Below are 23,776 nucleotides of genomic sequence, written 5' to 3' on the forward strand. Positions count from 1 at the left end.
AATTCGAACTGGTCACAAGGAGGGAGTTCATTGTACTGTTTTATTTCCTACAAAAGGGGGAGCCAAAGTACAGGGTGACTAGAAAGTAAGTTTACCACATCAATGCACCATATTATTGATACTTTCTAATCACCCTGTATTATGAATTTCTTTTGGATTGCAGAGATGTGGAATACTGGTAGAAATAACAGTACTACCTATTCCATAATCTGGGTGTATAATGTTTTAATGAATAAAATGAGATTTGAGATTAATTACATTGTTTTAGACTGTTAAGTTGAAGCTTTGTTGATAGGGCCCACTTTTTTCAGTTGTTCTTAACAAGCTCAGCAGACTAAATAGTTTTAAAAGTCCACTGGCTGTATTATTTCAGGAAACATCTGAGAACATTAATTACTCCACAGTTATGAAAATGGCACCATTTTACTAACCTGTACTTATACAGTTTGACACTCCATTGCAAATTAAACATTTATTATTGGTTTCAATAATGTGTTTTATCACGAACAATGCTGCATTCTACTCTCTCTTAATCTCTAAATGGCACTTATATTAACAACAGCAGTAATAGCAGCTCTTACAGACTGCCACAGAGCCCTTGTTGAATCTTGTCTGCAGATGGCAAGTTCCACTGCCCTGTAGTGAATGTTTCTGTTTTTCACGAAAGTATAAAATAACTTTTTTACTTACCTTCTTGGAGTTAAATCTTTCCTGATAATACGGTTTCATTTGTGATCTCAGTTTCTCATACATTTCTATTATTTACCATACAAGTCACAAAGAGAATTCAAGGTCACATCTGTAACCAAGGCACGTTTTACAAGGGAGTTATACATCTTATTAGGAATTAAAGGAACATATTGTTTGTCACCTATCAAAGGTAATGTTACATTAAAATAGACCCCAATATCGTAATCAATTCAATGTTTATGTGCATAATCTAATTTCAATGTTATTGTCATTCCAGTTAAGGGAGATCTATGATTTAGCCTGACAGTAATACCTTTCAAGTTTACAAGCCATATCCATGGTATAAAATGAGCTTTCTAATTGCACTGATACCATAATATGTTTTAGCTGCCTGAAGTCAAGTCATTTTAAGTGAACAATGGAATGCTTCACACAGCTGGACTTTTCACCTTGTGTATTTGTTTTCTATCTGGCTCCAGGAACATCCTGTCAGAAAACCCTGCTATAAAGTATTCTGGATAATGTTACAGTAATACCATCTCTACTAAAAACCAAGGCTTTAAATGTTTGTCAGGGAATTCAGTTAACTACTTTCTTACGCATATAATCCCTCAATTCTTACAAGAAAACATTTTGTTGCTTACAAAAACAAAAATCCAGTATAGAAGTCCTCTTTTTCAGTTTGAATTTTGCTTTCACTCTTTCTGGATTCAGCATTTGCCCTTTGGTGCTTTGTCACCGTCACAGTGTTCATTACTGTCACCTGTCCACCCGATAACCGAATAACATGTTCTGCAAGTAGCATCTCTGACATGAATTATTTTATATATTGTGGCAGAGTGACTGACGGTCAAGGCAGACCACAGTGTAAAAAGCAGACTTCAGACAGTAATTACAGTGAAGCACAACTGCGCACGTTTATTATTTACAAGGGGGTTTTATACCAACAAAAATAAATCAAACAAAAATCTAACTCGAATAAGGAATACTAACTAAACCAAAAGGACAGCTAAACTAAGTAGCATTAAGGTACGTCGGTGTTTCCTCCGCAGCAAAATTACCCCACAGTTATATTATCCCTAGTCCCTAGTCCCTAGTCACTCCTCCTCCTCCTCCTCCTCCTTCTCCTTCTTCTTCTCCTCACCAGCTCCCTGGTAGTCTCTCTCACACACCCAACAAAGGAATCTATTTATAGCTCATTTTATTACCCTTAATTACAACCACTCAACCCATCATTGTTATCTGCCTGTGGTCAATGACCTAATCAGGACATTGGAGACACTGTCAACAGTCTGGTCTTCCACTGACTGCTTCCCTCTGGTGTACGACACAATGTAACTGCAATTATGCAGGGAACAAAATTCTCTTCATTCTATTACTGACATAGGCATGATTAATATAAGCACTCTGCCAAAGTATGTCGGTGTCACAATATATAAGCTGTGTCTCCCAGTTGCAAGTCAATTTCAGTCACAATGGGTGAGGCAGTGGACCTGACAGGTGCTCAATTGTTAGCAGCTCAAAGTACTGATTTTCACTGAGAGCAACCTCAACTGATTTCCATATCCAACTTCCCTGGAGGAATTAGGGGGCATTAATAAATCAGGATAAGTTATCCCTCCAGTACCATTTATACACCTTCCAGACTCTTCAAGCTGAATGTTTTGCCATTTGGCTTTTTATCCAAATCTGAAAGGACTGACCCTGCTTATAACTTTAGGTTGATAGCTGTTTTTTTCACTTGTGAAATGTTTTTTTTTTTTTTAAAGGGAATATTTATAGATATGAAAGTTTACGCTTTTTTTGTGTTTATCTTTGTTTTGTGCATGTTTCACCTTTTCTCTGATGTGATGTTTAGTTTTTTACTTGCCTCATCATTATATATCTCCCTTGCACCCAAACACCCCAGTTTACTATGCATAACAAACTTTGCAGTAAACTGCAGTTTTTTTCTCTGACATAATTGCCTGGTGCACCAAAAAAGGTCGTCTGAAGAGCGCATTTTGCCCACACCAGAGTGACGTGCAGCGCTCTGCAATGCAGCCTGTGACAAGAAATACACGCACTAATATATCACTATTGTAGAATAATTTGGCACAGTGTTTATTTTAATGGAAACTATGTTGGCTGGGCTAATGTCGTCCAAAGTGCACTTGCCCCGCCGCTGGCTGGAACTGCTAATAATCATTTCATAACAATTCAACAATTCACATGGGGAAGGTGGCTCAGAGTGCCACGGTCCTGCCGATGGCATGACTATCATTAATCAATAACCATTTCATTACAATCAGCCATTACATGGGACAGTGGAACGTGGCCAGAGTGCCACGTCCTGCTCGCTGGCAATAGCATCATCAAACAATAATCATTCATCTCAGTCAGCCAGCACATGGGCAGCCCAGAGCTCAATGGACAAGGCCACGGGCCAAAAAGTATATTACGTCTCTTGGTCCTTCTGTCAAAATACAATAAAGATTCAGTCAATCAATCTTTGGTGGATGTCTCCTTTCTGAAGTACCACTTTGATATGTCATGTTGTCCCGTGTATATTGTGTAATTTTAGGGTCATTATTATGGAGACATGCAAGTAGATTTAATTAAAATGTTATTAGATCACAATGTTTTTTTTTGTTAGTTAAACTAGCAGACCTGTAAATATTCCCTTTAAATGGCCCAGACATTACATTAATATATACTACACCATTTTATACACGCTATAACACAGTTATACTGATCCACTTCTTAGGTGGTTGAAAGCACTTGGTTGCCTCACAATTCATCAGACCTGGGTCGTCTCAGAACAACTACACATTGCATTGTGTGTTATTGCTTACACCCTTATTAAAGTTTACCACAGTAATTTTGAAGTTTCCCCATTCCCCTTTTCCCATGGTTGTACTATGCATATACCATAGTTTATCGTGCTTTTTAATTTGCTTTAGCATACCTCTCTGTACTTTACAACGCTCCCCTATGCTTTACCATGCTTCATCTATGCTTTATTACACTTTGCTATGCTTTTACTATGGGGAACTTTTAAAATAAGAGCTAGAACACACTAAATAAAAAGAAATTGGTCAGGTAAATGAAGTCGTACTTGAGATTAAATATCATTCAGGCAAGCAGTAACTGTTTCAATTTGCATGGGCCAATAGCTTTTCTTCGCATTGTCCGCTGTAAATCAAATTTGCATGTAAATGGTCTTTTCTCTGCATTTCCTTTAAACAGTGTACTACATGTATTCTATTTTAGTAATTCAGATAACTAGACTGAAGTGTCACGTAAATTAGATTTCAGGTGAATGATTATCAACTGAAGCAGATGCGGGAGCTGGGGGTATAATTCAGCCTTTGTCTCTTTTTGGCTGTCAGGACAATGTAACAAAGACAACTATGCATAGCGATTGCCTTACAGATGAGCTCTCCTCTTGTCTACCTGTATTTAATGCACTCGAGCTTTCAAAGAGAGACTACTACATAAAACAAGGAGTTAGGTTTCCTCTGACTGTCTATTTGCATTTTCTACACAACGGTTTCAACTATTTGAAATGAACCCTGTATAACTTGCATGTTTTATAGCATGTTTTATAGATGATAATCCAATTGATGCAACTGATAGGTGTGTTGTGTTTCTATGAACAGAGAGGGTGGATATTTGGCAAGTATCTCTTTTGAATTATACATGTATATTCAAATAGTTTGCTGTAAGAAGTTTTTTTTGTGGGTGGTTTTACTAAATCAGTTGGAAAATTAACAATATAAGTATCATAGTATAACAAGTTTGCCTAAAACATTGTCTTTCAGGGTATTTGTGTCCATTAAGAAAATAATTCATTTTAATTTGTTGAGCTAAACATAAATAGAGAACAATGAGAAGATAACACTTATAACAATAGAAATCAAATCTTCAGCAATCCCTTCTGTCACATACAGAGTAAGCAATTATTTATTCGTTTTCTATAAACAGGTGGAGCCAACTACATTGAAGACCATGACGTAAGATCAAGACAAAGATACTGGAAACAGCTGGAGGCCGTTTATAGTGAAAAAGTAAGAAAACTCAGTATTGTATCAACAGATCTCGGAGTGAAACAGATGGCAAACACCATAACAAACCTGTATAAAAGCACATTTGCACAGAAAGTTTGGAGTGTTTTCCCATGGTTATACAGTAATATTAATTTAACATAGTTTACTATGGATTGCCATGTTTTTAAATATACAATGCTTACTTATGCTTTACCGTGGTTTCACTATACCTCTACTATGGGACACTTTTATAAGGGAAGTACAAAAACTAAAATAGTTTTCTATAAATTACCAGAGTGTGTCTTTTGCTACAGAAACCTACTGGGTATAACAAAAGCAAAGTACAACATATCTAAGCATTAAACATTTTATTAAAACATTCTTTCAGACAGTTGAGGACATTAACCTTTTTTCACTCCCCTACAGGTCTATTCAATTTGGCTCTGAAGGAATTATTTGGCAGCACTAACTTTGTTAACTTTATGTCCGTAATTGGTCATAATGAACCTGCTTTAAAAATGGTTATTTTGATATTTTGGCCCCAAAAGTTTCTAACCTCTCACTTGTTTTAGGCAACTATTACTTGTTATTGTGGGTGGCAAATTGTCACAGAAACGTTACCAAGCACTCCATATATTAGATTTGGATTTGGAGTGTGTGCAGCATCGTGGTGAATCCGAATTTTATAATGCATATATTAGATGACATGCACCCACCCACAATAAATCACATTAGTGCTACTAAGCCTTACACAATTTAACCGCAGTAAATTGTCATGGTAGATATGCAGTTTTCCCATGGTTATACTATGTATTTACCATAGTTTACTATGGTTTGCCTTTTTTATATTCTTTGCCTTACTTCTCTGGGCTTTATCCTTGATTGCTTTTGAACAAATATTAGAAAGCCGACCCAACTGTTAGATTTTGTCAGCATTGATTGAATAAGTATTAATACAGGTGGGTATTAATACTTATTCAATCAATGCTGACAAAATTCGGATTCCTTGAGTTTCAGGATACTGTACTGTTTTACCAGTGATTCATAACATTGTAGCTCCCTGTGCACTACCATTGCCCATTCATGACTTGATTTTCAAACTTGTGTATAGTAAATCTCTGATTGTACTGTTCTGGAGCTAAAAAAAAAAAAAAAAGTTGATCACATTTTTGTAGACTACATTACTTCAGTGAGCAAAACTGAACCTTAAAATGTAGGTTCAAAGAGGCACAGAGACAAGGAATGGGTTCAGAGTTTTTAATACTAGACTAATTAAATCAACATAATTGATCTATTACTTATTAAAACAGAATACTTTCTTGGCTTCCCTGGGAGACGGTTTATCCTCTTCATTGCTGAGGTATATCTTGATTGGCTAGAGGATGGGTTGGTGGAAAGGTTCCTGTTTTCCCACGCGGGGGAGGAGAAATAGCCACATGGAGGTGTGATGAAAACAAAAAGACAAGCACAGGTGAATATAGTACAGAATTTATCATACATATTCAGAAGTCAATGCGTGTACTGTAGTTAATTTAAGGCAGGGCTTGTTTCTGCATCTAGAACTACAGCCAAGCTTTATTTTGAGATACCAAAGAAAAGCAGATTTATATGAAATTGATAAAATTGAGTAAATATACTGAAAATCCATTAACCAAGTTTTGAAAACCATGCCCTTAGAAAGGAACCGTTGAATTTCCATTGCCACTGCATTGTGTTTAAAGAATACAGTATTTGATAAATGGAATACAGTATTTGACAAATGGAAGCTTTTGAGATCAGAATCCAGGTTAGGATGGTTGCAGGCAATTTTAACCAACATTTACTCCCAAGGATGCCAGTTTCACAATCTCAGAATTAGTATCATGTATCAAGCTGACCTTCTCACACAACAACTTTAACAACTAAGATTTACTTGCAAAATGGTTCAATTGCAGTAAGGTCTAAGTTGCCAAGCCTGTCCTGCTCTATCAGTCTTTCCACTTCATAGACTCCAACCGAAACCAGATATGCATGCCAGTTCTTGTAGTGCTTGTGTCAACACAGTCATACCCGCATTTCGTCAAAATCAAGCAGGTCTTACTCCCATCACACCTAACCCTCTGTACAGCTTTACCAAGATGACAGCTTTCACAGCTACTTAGTTTTAACGTAGCTTCTGTTTTGGTATTGCATATCTGTGTGTTTAATGAAACTAGAGACTATGAGATGAGATACAAGCAGTATTTTAGACTAATCATATATGGAATAAAGATATACACTACTCATAAAAATAGCAAACTATAAAAATATAGCAAAAATAACATACATGGACATATAGTCAAAAACATTGTCAGGGCATTTGCCAGGTAGACCTGTTCTTCAATAAATTGACAGCTGTTGAGATGCATTTTATATTGGCTGTGCCACTTAAAACCAGCTACCCTGATTTAGACTACAATTTTGATCATTAGTCAAGTGACTGCAACACAAAGATTTTTTTTACTGAAGTCCAGACTGATAGAACTGTTCAAATGCTGGAAGCTGTGGATACACAAATACCTGCAGCTGGTCAATTCAGTGTGTCCTCTTTTGTTGTTTCTAGATTCTGTGCATGTTCTAAAACTACAGGTTTGTACACTAGACATCCTGGACAAGGCTGTGAGACGTCATCCACACCTTGGAATGACTAATAGCTACACACTATGGCACTGAGGAATTGCCAGTCCACTGCACATGGGTTCAATGTCCACTTCAGCACAGCAACTGAAGTTATGATAAGCAACTCTAGCGTGAGAAACAGATTGCATGAGTTTGGTTTGAGGTCAAAACCCTCCACATGACATCAAGCATGCCCTGATGATATATAGATTGCATCAACAACATGGGAGCCCATTCTCAATACTGAGGCATTCATTTGGACCATTTTTAAACTGTCTGAAAAATTGATCTCCACAGACCAAGCCCATAGGCATTTTGATTTCCATGGGTCTCATGTTCAGGAGTGTGTCACTAATGTGAGACATTTAATACAAGTAATGTATCCGTTCATTTCAGGGTGTAATAAGTGCTCCCTTAAAATACTTTTTTTTTTTCTTTTAAATGTAGTAGTTGCCAATTATTTTTATTATTTTCTCCCAATTTGGAAATGGCCAATTATTTTATTATGCTCAGCTCACCGCTACCACCCCTGCGCTGACTCGGGAGGGCGAAGACGAACACACACTGTCCGCCAAAGCGTGTGCCGTCAGCCGACCGCTTTTTTTCACACTGCGGACTCACCATGCAGCCACCCAAGAGCTACAGCGTCGGAGGACAACACAGCTCTCGGGCAGCTTGCAGGCAAGCCCGCAGGCGCCCGGCTAGACTACAGGGGTCGCTGGTGCGCGGTGAGCCGAGGACACCCTGGCCGACCTAACCCTCCCTCCCCCCGGGCGGCGCTCGGCCAATTGAGTGCCGCCCCCTGGGAACTCCCGTTCTAGGTCGGCAAAGGAATAGCCTGGACTCGAACTCGCGACGTCCAGACTATAGGGCGCATCCTGCACTCTACGCGCTTTTACTGGATGTGCCACTCGGGAGCCCCCAAAATACTCAAATTTGATTCTGCCTGTTAATTGTGTTTTGGAAAAATTCAAATTGAAATGTTGCTCCTTTCATTTTTTTGAAAAGTGTAGATACAGTATATAGTAAGGTTTATGGCTAATTGTGACAGAGACAGAATGAATCTTGGTGATAAATCTCCCTCCCGACCTGTGAGGGCGCTGTGTAAAGAGAACAGAGTGCCCTGGACTGAAAGGACAGACAATTCATTCCCAGGGTTAGAAGGAAGTCAGGGCGGATCATATCACATTATAAAAATAAATAACATTGCACTTGGATTACCATTGTCTGTCTGTTCATTGATCACTGCTGCATTCCTGCACCTGCACACTGTTCACTTTGCCACACTAATGTATTTATTTTATTTAAGATATAGTTATTTTGGCCCTTCACTGCTACATGTAATATACATTTGAGGTATGTGCCATAATATATATTTTTAAATATAATCAATCCATTATCATTTGGGCTGATCTTTTTCATTCCTGAAATCTCAAAAATGAAACATTGTCTGCTAGCACCAGTATCAGTGCACATTGTACACCATGTGCATTTTATTGATTTAAAACAAAGACATATACTTTATGAATTAGTTTTATTAGACAGTAAAAACACTCTTTAAGTAAGATTCCATTTAAAATACAACTATAATATATTCATAAAAAGGCTTTAAAATACAATAAATAGGTAACGGTAACATTTTAAAACAATGGCTTTAAATTAAAATCACTATTGAAATAACGTTTACATTCACATTGCTTTACCATGGTACCATATTATTAAGAGTGTGCTGGTCCAAATTCAGGGTAATAGGATATCCCAGTTGTATTATTTTTAGTGTTTTTGAATAGTTCTGAAGTACTTTTTTTGCAAGGGTAGTGCTTAAGAGCTATACTGAAACACAAAGTATAGCTATTTCAGGGACAAGCATAATTCAGATATTTTGGCTTGTGTGTCTTTTCTGGAATGGTAACAAAGGGAGTCAGTCTCAGAAGAAACCAATGGCCTTTTTATCCAAACAGCTTTGATAATTTATTTTAAATGAAAAGCAGATACCTAAAATCTGTGCAGGATTTTAGAAGTCAAAAGATCAAATCATTCGCTTTTAAAAATCTGGAAGTGTTCTGTTTGAATCACTTATTCTGTAGCTTTAGGAAACAAGAAAAAAAGAGATTTGTACAAAAGTTTAAATAGAGAAATATATTTCTTGGGAAACTAGCTAAAATAAATACTGCTTTCACAGAGACCAAGACCCATAAGAAAATAATGTTCAACATCAGTAGAAATGACATAAAAGTAGGACGAAAAAAAAAAAAAAAAACTCCAGATCAGTTACACAATTTATGACAGGTCTGAAAAACAGGTCCATCTGCCTTTCTCAAAGGGGTAGATCTGATTATCAATTACATTTTTGCACAACTACACAGTGAACTTGACTCCTATTAAAATAGAAAAATAAACAGTCAAGCATTTTCTAACTAGCTCGGCCAAAACAAACAAGCTCAGAGTTATCAGAGTTATGCTTGTGATCTTAGTATAGCCCCACAACTTTAAAGCCTATTGCATTTAAAATACACATCTCGTATGATAATAATTTTAAAAAGTTATATTGACACCTTTTAAAATTAGCTCTCCTAATTAGAATCTAATTAAGGGCACATTGATTCACTGACTACTGCACAAATCACTACGAACAAGACAAACTGTAGTCCACCCACACAGTTGAATATGTTTACAATTTTAGATAACCCAATGTGCTCATCAATTAAAGTCACATAAATTTGCTGAATTGTGAAAAAAATTATATTAAAAACCAACATTGTCCCTTAATGCGGTTACAACCCTGTACTTAACAGTGTACACACATTTATAAATCTGAATAATCTACAAGATAACTCGAAATTACATCAGCAGGCACTGATGGCTGATTGCTGACAGCATTCTCTTCCATCAGTAAATAGGTTGTTTGAAACTTGTTGAATTGTTGAAGTGCACGATTCTTGCTTTTTAAGTTAAGTCATGAAAAAAAATGTAGCCTAAATTATAAAATCGCTGTTATGTTATCCAGGACATTTAAATAAATAAACAGATATTTATTTCAACATATACTTTGTTTGGTTGATTTTTTTTAAGTATGCAAATAATTTATTTATGTGCTACCTTGTCTGCTAGCATCTGCTGTGTTCTGTGGGGTAAGGCAATCTTGGTCTCCTTCTTCTGCAGTCTTGCAGTATGCAGCCTTGTTGGGATTGTAATGAAGTGCACCTCCCGACCTATCTAGTCAACAACAACTTGGACCAAGTTGGCATAACACAGATGCAGTATGACGATTCATTTTTCAAAATATTAGGCAGTGTTAATCTCGGGGACAGCAAATTCTATAACAGTGCACAACAGTCAAATATTATTATTATTTATTTCTTAGCAGACATCCTTATCCAGGGCAACTTACAATTGTTACAAGATATCACATTATTTTTACATTCAATTACATTATTTTTTTACACATTATTTTTTACACACAATTACTTATTTATACAGTTGGGTTTTTACTGAAGCAATCTAGGTAAAGTACTTTGCTCAAGGGTACAGCAGCAGTGTCCCCCCACCTGGGATTGAACCCACAACCCTCTGGTCAAGAGACCAGAGCCCTAACCACTACTCCACACTGCTGCCCGTACTAAATTATTTGTAAAATAATTTAGTATGGTTTATTTTAAAAGAAAAACATTGAGGGGAGGACCTTTTTCAATTGTTCAGATTACTTGTTTTGACAATGGTGACCACTTTAAATTTTTAAATGAGGCTGTCTTTAGTTTAGACTTAACTGCACCAATAACACCTAGTTGTCGACAGCATTTTGCTGTTGTTCAGATTTATGATTAGCAGGTTGACCAATTAAAAGTTTATGCTAATGAGGTATTCATTAACCTTTATCTCAATTTGTTTAAAATATTCCTTCAGGAAGAAATATGCTTGGAGCTTAATGACACATGTCAGTTGTCCCTTATGAATAGCAATGGTCATTAAATAAGTGGCTATGATTGTTACCCCTTTATGAATGGACCCCATTGAAACTAAATAAACAAATACAATAAACATGTACAATATTATAATATTCAAATTACTCAAGGTGTATATAAGACAAGCATTAACTGCCATTATAATACATTTGGATGTCCATTAGATCATTTTCTCTCAGAAAGATATCCAGGCTGGTGGCATGCACCCATACATGATAACCTTTTCAGTGCTTTTGACGAGAGGTCACTTAATTTTACTATCTCTCCTAATTGCTAAACAACAGTGGAACACTTCCTACATAAAAAAATAAAAATAAGTGCGGTCTCTTTAAAAACACAGTGCCTCGAACTGGCCACGTGGGGTCCCTTTTTGATCGTTTTGGGAAGTTGAAACCTCAAGAGGTGTCATAGCCAACCATGTTTTACGGAGATTTAAAATACAAATGCGCAAAGTAACAGCCATGGCACATCTGAAGATTATTTTTCAGCAATCTATTTATAGGTATAGCTCTTAGAAATATATAAAACACATAACAGAAATTATCTTTCTAAAAATGTCTTTTGTTATATACATATTTGTAAGTGTGCAGGATTTGACATAGCTGTTTCTTAAACACACACCATTATAGACTCACAAGTTGCTACAGATTTCTGATTTTCCGTCCGTTTCTATGTATTCTCTCTGTACCAGAGTCTTTTGTGTTAGTAGAACACTTGTAATATAACAAACGTTCAGGAAAAAAAAAAAAATCCAATGTAAAAAGACAAGGTCAACTGTCAAGCAATTAACTGCAGAACTTCATGTTCAATACTTCACTGAAATATAATTCCTTTTTTACTTTTTTCTTCCATTGCCTACTGTGCACTTGTAATAACTGGTCTTAGTCATACTATACTTATAGGTACCTTTAAGAGCAGAGCTCTCTGTTAGCTGTACAGATCAAATTGCCAGGCATGATGAATTGACTTGCCTGCAGCCCCTGAAACCATTGAGCAATGTGACTAGTGTGAAATTAAATCAAGGAGACAGGTATGCTGTTAATACATTATTCTTTAACAAGTGTTTTCAAATGTTTTCAAGTTGAGAAAGACTTCTAGTTAGTCAAAGCATCTGATAAGTTTTAGTAACTTACTACATTTACTACTGGCATACGAGCCCAGCAGCTCCACACAGTTTATTAGAAATGACTGTTATTTAAGGCAACAACTGTAATGGTTTTGAGATAGGATATTTCTTGTCCTTTTAACCGTAAAATAAAAAAGAACAGTACCTGGTTGTTTAAGAATTGTATATATTAAACATATTGGGCTATTTTCTGATTAATTGAGTGCAATTGCAAATGCAGTGGTTAAAGTCAATCACATTTGACCCACAGGGAGTGGCTTCTCCAAAAGTGTGATTCTGATGAAATTAAAAACCCAGTGCAAGCGCGTTTAGTGGCACACTGACCAATCAAAGAGTAGGCTGGAGAATCTGCTATCCAATCAGGGCCAGGCAACAATCCCTTTAAGAGAGAATGCGCGATGTTAATGATACCACACCGCAAAATCTATGCTGACCCATGGCGATGGGGCAGGCCCTCTATAACGGCACAAGACATGTCTTCAAAATAGCGTTTCAGCGCTGTGTTTTTTTTTTTTTTTTTTTTTTACTTCTTCGCTCCATTTATGCACCACATTATTGGGGACAAGCATCGGTCACACTTGCACTCAGAATATAGCCCATTATGTTTGGAGTGGAATGTACAGTTTAAGTTATTATGTAAAAATTCACCCTGGTGATACAAGTCATGAAAGTTATGATGGGAAGATCTGGCGGTCTTGCAGTACAGGTATTTGTTCTCAATAATCACTCTGCTGTTATTGTGACTTTTGGCATTACAGCCTTATCAGTATGAATGTCCCTACAGTTGTAGTTGGTGTTTTGTCTGGGATACAACTCTGTAGTTGTGACCTCAACTACTGAAAGGGAATTGGAAACTTCACAAACATACATTGTATCCCTGCATTCTTTTTATAAGTGCTTCAACGTTTAGATTTGCTGATGGTGATACAGATGATGAATATAAACCATCTTCCTGTGTGTTTTCCAGTGGAACTTTGCTTATTCATTTTGTGCAGTCACATATTAAAGATGACTGCTTTCTCTCTGTGGCTGCACTTCAAAGAACCTGTTTATCTGTGACACCTCACAATGCACATTCCTGTGATTTTACTGGCACTGGTTTACTGCACACAAATTATTCATGTTTATTTATTTATTTTTTTAAATCTGACTGAGAAACCTGCTTCTGAGGATACTTTTCTTTTAGCTGTCGTCCGGTCAGTATGCACTGCTTGCAGTATGTTTTAAATTGAGTTAAATACAGGGTTTGGATATGTTACAAACACTCTTGTGGGTATTTGGTATGTAAATGGAATCCCAGGCATGAATTCTGTAATCCCAGACATGAAAGCTGCACCACCCTATTCCAGGTCCGTTTCAATCACAGTGTTCAAAACAGCAGAACTGACCCACTCTGCTTGATGGCTGCTTGTGAGTGTGTATCCAAGACTGCACAAGTTATTTTTTTCAGAAAAGTAATGACCATTTTGGGGAATAGACACAAATTTCTCTGCCAACTTCTCTGATGGAATTAAAAGCAGTTATCATTGAGTCTGGACCAATAGAAACAAACATAACCTTAATTATTTTAAAATACAAAAATGACAGTACATTAAAGAAACATAAACCCATGGCAACGATTAAGTGTGAGAGGTTAAGAAACAATACTGAAAAGAGATTCTGGTTGTGCTTGTTTAGTTTTTCTCATACCTCCTAACTGTCACATCCTGCTTACAAACATGATACACAATAAGGTGTTTGGAATTCTACTACTGTTGTTGCACCAGTATGTGCTCAGAATTTGATTGAACAATCTGGACGTTCTTATTAACTTTCCTTCAGCTGCAAAAAACACATTTTCCATCCTCTAGTGCTCCTATTTTTATTCCTATTGAGGAGTATCTCAAAGATTGTTAATAATATACTTCCTCTTCTCTTTTATTTATTTGTTTTACTTTTCTATGACAGTATTTTCAATCTCTCAAGGCAGGTACTTGCCTTCAAACCATTACCACACATTTTGTCCCTTTGGGTCAAATGATGTCGTCCTTTTCCTTAATGTTGGTCTTATGGGGTTGAAAATGTAGGTAATTTTATAACTTAACCACTTCAACTCCAGATGTAAAAATGAAACTCCTTCCCAGGTACAAGATTTTGAAAACAAAAATAATAATGTTTTCAAACCTGTAATTGCTATAAAATGTTAACATATGAATAAAACACAAATAAATGAACTAAACTGTGTTTTTCATGAACCCTTTTTTGTTTGTACAGTCACAAAGGTAAGTGGTTAGCTTTTTGGGAACAAAAGCCAAAAAGCACTCCAATGGAGAACGCAAACTCTCAAGTTCCACGGCAGGGTGCACATGTGTGTAAACAGGTGCAAAATCAAATGATGGAGGACTGGCATCATGGTAGGGATCAGTAATAAACACCCAGTCCTCTGCTGCTCTTGGCTCCACATCCTCTTCATCATCATCGCTGAGTGATAAGTCAGCATCACTGTCGCTGTTATCGAAATCCTCCAAACCAACTTTGAACTCCCGTTGTCGCTCTCCATGTACTTTGCCATGTTTAGCTTTCGCTGAAAACTATTTAAACTACAACTAAACAAGTAAAACTAATAATTAAACAAAAAATAATAATTTAAAACACTATATATATATATATATATATATATATATATATATATATATATATATATATACTTGTAAAAGTTGAATGGCTTCCCGCAATATATCTCAGTCTTCTAAATGCCCACAGGTAGATTGGAATCTCTACACGACACGCAATTGGATACAAATGTCACCTGACCCTCCCACAACTTTCATTGCACATTCCACAGTACTAGCACTGCCTTAGAGAATGAAACCTGAAACACTAGATTGAGAAACCACTCATAGAATAGAATGGGAAACTTGACGTACGCAGGTACAGCATGGTACTGTAAGTAGGTTTTCATTTGACGTACGTGCGTACGTCATGGTGTTGAAGTGGTTAAGCACTAATAAATATATACTGAATAACTGCATTTACATACAGGCCCAACATAACTGTGGAAAGGTAAATACTTACTATTCATCTAATAGAGCTTAATGGACTGCCAGGTTAGCATTATTCTTCTTTTTAGAAGGAAGGAAGCTACAGCAATATTTACTAGTTTTGCTTTGCTGAGTGGCACTTCACAATTTCTAATGATTTAAAGGTTGCACAATGTGAAATGTCACATTTAGTGAAGGGGATAAAGCCAGAGGTTTCTTCTCATGTGGGGGTTTTCCTTTCCAGCAATAACTGCTAATGCAAGACAATTACAGTCACTTAGAAGATCAAGACTTTAAACACTTGTATTGAGGTGCTGGCTTGGAATTACATTTGAAAATGTGCACATGTTACATAGCAATTACTACTGCAAGTAATGATTTGGTACCTACACTGTAAATACTGACTATATAAGTAGAAACTGTAGCACGGAAGTAAAGGATAACAGTGACTGGTACCAAGCATGCCAATGCCTGTACATGTTATTATTATTATTATTATTTATTTCTTAGCAGACGCCCTTATCCAGGGCGACTTACAATCGTAAGCAAATACATTTCAAATACAAATATATGTTCACTCTTACATATCCTAGGAACCTTGTATGGTGATTTGCTGTTTCAGACATTTGATGCCAAACCTTTTCAACTATGCCCATTTTGACTATTGATCAATGAAATATATGTTGTGTTTCTGCATTTAAAAAAAAAAAAAAAAATTAATAAAACATATGTAGAAAAAGAAATGCAGAATATCCATATCAGTCGTCAAATTGTACACTCAACGTGCCCTACGATTTAAAAGCACTGGTACAAATTTAAATATATTAAAAATAGCTGAAATCCCATTCCAATTTGTAGTAGAATTTGACCTTAAAATATTTTGCTTCGAACTTCACAAACATGGATGCAGTTTGTTGCAGGCTCTGTGGAGTCTGCATTTGTGTGACATGATTTGGGCCACCAATGTTTTAATAATGCCTAAAACTCCTGCCATAATGTGTTGTCTCATAATGTTAGATTAGATGTACCAGTTTAAGTTAGTAGCTAACTTAGTCCACAGGTCATGGTTATTCCAGGCCAAGAATTTGCATCAAGGCATCTATTTGTTTATCTTCTTGTGTGGGCCTAAACTATAAACCGAGTAGAGAAATCTGATATATTTAGATCAAAGACAAAGCCAACTGTACTGTACTAAATCTTGGCTCTTGTTTGAAAAATGTGGGGGTTTGACATTTTCCATTTTCAGACTTCCTAGTCTTTTATTTAGGCAATAGGGTTGCACATAGCTTTTTTACAGCTTAATTTGATTCATTTGTTAATTAATTTTGCTAATAATTCATTCAAGTACATTGGACTACAATAAAAATACAATTGCTTTGTCCTTAGGAAAAGGGGAAAAAAAGGCTCTTACACTATAGTGGTACAATGGTAAAATGTTCTTAATCCATAATAAGGATTATGGAACCATATCAGAACGATTAGGGGAAGGTTTTATCATATTGTTTCTTGAAAACTATTGTACACAAATAAAGGCAGTGGAAGATATGAATTCCGAGGTCACCCAATGGATTCCAGGGGCAGCAGTGTGGAGTAGTGGTTAGGACTCTGGACTCTTGACCAGAGGGTTGTGGGTTCACTCCCAGGTGGGGGACATTGCTGCTGTACCCTTGAGCAAGGTACTTTACCTAGATTGCTCCAGTAAAAACCCAACTGTATAAATTGGTAATTGTATGTAAAAATAATGTGATATCTTATAACAATTGTAAGACGCCCTGGATAAGGGCTTCTGCTATAAAATACATAATAATGAAAAGTGCTTGGGATTAAAACTAAGAAGGGTTAATGAATAAACTTGTAAATGATAATTGTGTGTTAAGGGAAATTAAAAACAAATAAGTTTGGTTTAAAATAAATATTATTGTGCAGGAATAATACATTGGGGCCTTTGGACTCTGCAGAAGTTACTGGAGTCAGGGTTGACTCCATTGTTTGGCTTCATGTAATTGTTCAGTGATGTAATTGGTTATGTTTTAAATGACATGTGTATGTGGGGGTTTAAGGAGAGGGGTTGTACGAGTCTGGTTGGTGAGTTGGAGAGCAAGCCAGTGGAATAATTATTATTATTGATGTGCAAACTGGAAAATGAAAATGAAAACATTTTAAAAGGTATTTGGATAAAGAGATTGGATTACAATTTGGTTTTGGAAATGAGGTAACAGGCTGAGCCTGCCTCGTAATTAGAGAATAACATTTCTGTTCAGATAGGACCCAACACCAGGTTAGGTTTTGTTTTGTTCATTTTGTTTTGTTGCTGTAAACAATAAACGTACACTAGGCCGTTTTCTGGCATCCTGGTCTCAAATTGTTTATTTGAAGGAGTGAAAACTGTGACAAAGAGCCAATCTGTCACAATGATTAATATATGTATATTAATCAATTAACTGATGTTTGTATTGTTATTGTTGTAACTATAGGTTCAGTTATTAATGTTAAATGGTGAAAAAAATCCATTTGGTTTATTTAAAAAAAACGTTCTTGTTGAAAAAAATAACTCCTAAAGGTGGAATATAATAAAAAAAAAAAAAAAAAAAACACTTTTATTTTGTGTATTTTTTATGATCTTACAAAAAAAAAAGTTTTATAAGTTTAAAATGTAGTGATGTTTTCTGACAAGAGACTGGAAATAAAAATACAAATAAATTCACTCTACTGCTTCTTATAGGCTTTTTATAGCACTTTAAAGATAGCTTGGTAAAAACTGTCATAAAATGCTTGGCTATGGAGTCACACTTATAGCAAAAATGGTTGGCAGTAAAGGGGTTGGTATCATTAGAACCCTGGGGGACTGGGCCAGCCGGAGCGGGCACAGCGGGGTCAGCGGCGGCTGAGGTGGCAGGTCCAGTGGTGGCAAGGGTAGATGAGTCAGATGGAGGAGAAGCAGTTTCGGGGGATAGATTTCTTTGTCATTTTTTGTGCTTGGATTTTGAGTTGCTGCAGGATGTTCAGATGGAGAAATGCAGTCACCATCCAATAATTCAGATTCAGAAGAGAAAGAATAATGTGGCGGGTGAGTAACCATTTTATTCAATTGAATTAAGTACCTTCGAAAATAAGGACTTGATTAGAATCTGCAGAGCTGTGTAGCAAGAACCAAACTAAAAAGCAAGACAGACAATAAGGGCGTGACCTGGGGTTTAAATGTTGGCAGGACAGAACATTTCAAGGTTACAATAAGATATGAGCTTTACTGGCATTAAATGTATATGTAGATGCTCCTGGATTCACGGATGTTCCCAGATGCCTTATTCTTTAAATGAAAAGTAACATATTTTGCCCCTGAGATTTCATTAACATACCAGATGTTTGCTGTAATATGTGTAAAATTACTTATGAGACATGTAGCAAATGAAAATGCTTGACAGGTAAGATGTATTTTCTTTACTAGAACTTCTTTAAATGTCTGTTGTTTTGGTTTGGTAACTCAACAAAAAAACTGGCAAATGATGCTTTGGTTAGAGACTCTTGCCCTAAATATCTTCATTCTGGAATCTGTTGTTTATTTTGTATTTTCGTTAATCCTGATTCCACAATTCTCTGCTGAAATAAGCCATCTGCTCATTTTGAGGCCAGGATGGGTGAAAGTGAAATGGAGATACTGAGGCACTGAGTTAAATAGAGTTCTTCAATTTCCCTCTCTTGACAGATGGTATACATTTTAATTTCCCAGAAACAGACCATAATTGCCTGCATGTGGCAATGGAAAAATATATCAAGGGGAAACTGTGAACGTAGTGAAAGACCTTTTGAAAAATGATGGGAGGCCTCTTCATGGAGAGACGTCTGGATTTCATTTCTGTAATCAGGTTACACATGTGAAAGCATATGAAAACAAAATGTGGACGTTCTTTAAACACTACAATGACATTTTGAATCAATTACTTGAAAGCTTAACACAGCTTTGCTGTATAGTATGTGGTTTCACGAAACCAAGTCTGTCATTATAGTGGACCAGAAAATAGAAGTTTAGGCTTAGGGTGGTGATAGACCAGCACCGCCTTCCATACTGATCCACATTCAATGTTTCTCAGCAGAGCCTGCCAAAGCGTGTGCTTGTTAATTAAAATCCACAAACTGTACCCCCCTAATGATACACAGTAACTCAGGATAAAAGACTATGGAATACAAAATTAATGTACAGTTTCTCTTTAAAGATGAATAAACCTAATTTTTCCAATAAGGGCTTTATTTCTAATAAACTTGCAACATTTTTTTCCCTCTGTTTCACGATTATACAAGTAACCTTTTAACCGCCACGCAAATTGAACATTTAAAATGTAGATTATTAAAATCTTTGTTAAAGTACTTTACATACTGTGGCAGTGGGGCAGGGTGAAAGCCCTGCCAGTGAACGTGTGTGTGTGGAATATTGGGTGGCAGGGAGGGAGTAGAATTTCTCCCTGCAGAAGCCACAGATGATCACGGGTGTTGGAGTGGAATAGTGATGGTGATGGTGAAGGTGCTGTGCGGTGTGGTTTGTTGTTTTTGTATTTGTGTGCAAGAGCTCTTCAACTGCAGCTTTCTGGTCTCTGAGTCTCATTGACGATGCTACCCGATCACACATACACAAAACATCACATTGTTAATGGAATCTAACATATGAAACACATCCGCTGCAGTGATAACATATAGATTTGGATGAGAAACTGGAAATCTGTTGCAAGCAGAGAGTTTTTGACTGTGCTGTGAGTTTCATAAATAGAGCTGTCAAATAGTCACTAACACATACTGTACGTTCATAACAAATTACATTGTGTGAAAGTTGATTTGCAATGTGTTTCATTTCTTTTTTAGGGTTATACTTACCGTTTTAAATCATTTCTTGCTGTAAAAAAAAGCCATTGCAGACCCAACACATCTGTATCTTAAGCCTGCCCCCATTAAACCTGGTGTTATTTTTTTGTAGGTTGCACACTGTTACAACTTTTGTGTTTAACAATATTTTTATGACAAGGGCTCTTGACAATGGCACATTGACAGTACAATGACGAGACCGCTCATCAAAGGTACTAAAAAGGTTAAGCAAATCTCTTGTCAAATGAGTTTTGAAATCATTTTTTGAAAGGCAGAAATATTGAGGTGGAATTCTCTCCCATATGGTATGGTGTCACTTGAATACTCACTGAAACCTGACTGACAAAGGTTTCTGCTTATGGTTGGTTGTTCAGAATTAGTTGTACCGTATATCCATGCAGTATATTTCAATCTAACATAGAATGCATACAGATATCTCATGCTAGCTTTCATAATTTGACAAGATATTTTCTACAATCATACATTGAAATGTAAAACTAAACACAAGACTGAGTCATCTTGTTGGTAACCATCTCTAATGATTTTATTAGAAATAAGCTCTTAGTGGATTCTTGTTTGGGTTACAAACATAACTGTAAAATCTTAAAAAGCTGGATTGGTATTGCCATGAATAAAGGAACTAGTTGGATAACCATTGCAGCCTCTTTACAGCCTGGAGCTCTACAGCAGGTGGTGTGCTTCCACCCCCTAGGAGGACCTGGGTGTGTGATCGAGCTCACCGGGTCCCTGGCCAGTAGGAGCCGCTGTAGCACAGTGAGGTAACTCAGCCCCTGCTTTTAATACTACAGTGATATATCTGCAATTAGAGCATAGCCTGCTGTCCTTTACTTGAATTATCTGTAGATGGAACCAAATGGCGTCACTTTCAGCAGTGGTATTAGCATGCTGCAAATAATAAGCAGTTTTTTTACTATACAGTATTTTTTTCCATGTGGAAAACCACTTATTTTCAACTGACCCCATTGTGTCAATTTAACAAGCAAATTAGGGAGCATTTGACTCTGTTAGGGCTCTAAGTATTATGCTGCTTGGAGCTTACAGAGATCACAGAGACACAGACTTATTAAACTGGAAATGTATGCTGCAGTGTTCTGAAGGGAAAGGGAGGTAGTTGGCAGCCCTGAATAACAACCCTAATAAGCAACTTACATCAGCCTGAAGAAAAAACACTTTGGAAGCTCCAGGAAGGGAACAAGCAAATGAAGGTACAGTTATTTTAACTGTATACTTTGGGTTTTTTTGCATCCGTATCATGACTAGATTTGCTTGAGGCCTGATTCCGTTTGTTTTTTTTTTTCCCTCAGGAACTGTCTGAGGTCACTACATGCTTTTCGAAGGGTACTATGAATATCCAAACCTTATGCACTGCTTAAGCTTTTCATCAGTGAACCACAGGATACAGCGCAATTGGCACTGGGCACCACTGGGCTAAGGATTGTAGGACATTACCAAATGCTCCCTCGTCCCATAAGATGGAGGTTCTTCGTATGTAAGCTTTAGGCTTGCTCTTTGTACAATGTCGTGTATAACTAAAACACTCAAGTGCAGTAGCCAGTACAGTTTTTATAAATTCAAATTATTGTAGCTGTGCTCATCTTCAGAGTGTTTCAAAAGACACGATATCATGGGTGAAATTGAGATTTCCTGTCAGAGCATGTCAAATGTACTTGAGTGAATTAACCTGGATACCACAATGAGTAGTGCTGGAATTCTGTCTATCATAATTATGCAACCCTTTCAGAAAGTTGTAGGGCTTCCACTCTGCAAGCTATTTAAATTGTATTTGTGGTATACATAACTGTATTTGTGAAACCAAAAATGGTAACAATGCAAGGGCAATGTAATGGTTTGGAACTAAACCATTACAATGCTACAATGGTATGTACCATTGGTTGATAAAATCATTACCAGTGTGCTGCCGCATGGACCACTGTGCAGTTTTGTTTCAAATCCATTGTGTTGCTATAATGCTGTGTTGTGCTAATGGTTCTGCTAAGGTTTATCTTGTGTAATACACTGGTAACCCAATTATTTTTAACATGTTCTCTGAGGGAGTGTTAGTCCACAATACCAATATTTAGTAGGTGTGTTAAAACAGAATTTATTTACAAATGTGGTAAAATAAAAACATACATTTACACAAAAAAATGTGTATGCTAATAATATACAATATACATTATCATACACCAACAGTAAACTAAACATACTGATAGACTTTACCGCCCTCTCTTTAGGACTCTACAGTCCATAGTGGCCCTCTACATTCCAATACACTGGTACTGCACTTGAGATCTCAGATTATTGCGCTTTATAGTTAAGGCAAGAAAAAAAGAATACTTTGCTCCACAAGAACAAGGAAACATTGGTATTATTTCTGTTGATGTTGTTGCACAAACTACTACTTGACACCACAGACAGTGAAGAAATTAGTTAAAATATGGATACAATACAAGGATATGAACTACTTAAGAAATTGGTCCTTTAAAACGACTTTTAAGAAGAAGCTATAACTCTGTGCACATACTTTATTTATAAATGACCATTGACATCTGCAGGCTATGTGGCATTCCAACTTGGTGTCTAATGTCCTGTTTCAACACAAAGTCCATTGGACCTCTTTTTTGTGGCAAGCCAGCCCATGTCTGTAAATTCAAGATGAGTCCCATAAAGGGGTTGCCAGGCAACCCGTTTTCTTAGCCTAGGCCTTCTTCATTGTTGGGTCTTGCTGACTCTTCAGACTTTAGTAGGGGTAGTGTTTCTGCTTCTTGCCAGCAAAACATGCCAGCCATGTGCAAATTAACATTGCAGCAGCTGCTCCACCGCCAGTGCAGTAATAAGCCCAGCCAATCTGACAAGTACCTAAAAGACAGTGAACAAGGTAGGTAAGTAAAATACATATTCCCCTGCCAAGGGTATACTATAAATAACTAATTACATCTGTCAGTACCATGATGAAGCTGGACGTGACAAACAAATGATTTTCATTTTTGTTGTTTTATATACGGGTATGCCACTTGCCTAGGTTTTTGAGCTACAATTTATTTCATTTAAAAGGAAATATGCAAATCTATATAAAAAAAAAAACTCAGTTGAATACAGCCTGAGGCAGTCATTAAAGGGTACATAAGCACCTTTTTATTTTATTGTGTTACATATTCCCATGTATTACTACAACTGTTTACGTAAGGTGTGAGTATTGTTTTAATTATTATTTATTTTTTTACATTTTGACCACTTTTATAAACTTTTAAATTGCATTCCCTGCCTCAAGATGCCTTCCCATGTACCGGCATGGACCTCTCAGAACTACATTTCCCATCATCCTCCTGCTCACATATATAACTGAGATGGATTTACCAGTGAGCATAGGCTAAAGTGGTTTAGAGTGCAAATGTTCTTGTACAGAATATCCAACTAAAGAACCAATATTCCATTATTTTG

General features: G+C 36.6%; 1 protein-coding gene across 1 annotated transcript in view; it reads right to left on the minus strand.

The window, feature by feature from the left end:
- Positions 1–20,833: 20,833 nt before the first annotated feature.
- LOC117406761 (LHFPL tetraspan subfamily member 6 protein) overlaps positions 20,834–23,776 on the minus strand; it is a 70,045-nt gene continuing 67,102 nt past the window's right edge. The window contains exon 4 of the mRNA XM_034011048.3: positions 20,834–23,194. Within this exon, the coding sequence (XP_033866939.1) occupies positions 23,076–23,194 (119 nt within the window). The 3' untranslated portion in view covers positions 20,834–23,075. The remainder of the gene's footprint in view (positions 23,195–23,776) is intronic.

This window comes from Acipenser ruthenus, chromosome 8, assembly GCF_902713425.1.
Source record: "Acipenser ruthenus chromosome 8, fAciRut3.2 maternal haplotype, whole genome shotgun sequence".
Classification (NCBI taxonomy): Eukaryota; Metazoa; Chordata; class Actinopteri; order Acipenseriformes; family Acipenseridae; genus Acipenser; species Acipenser ruthenus.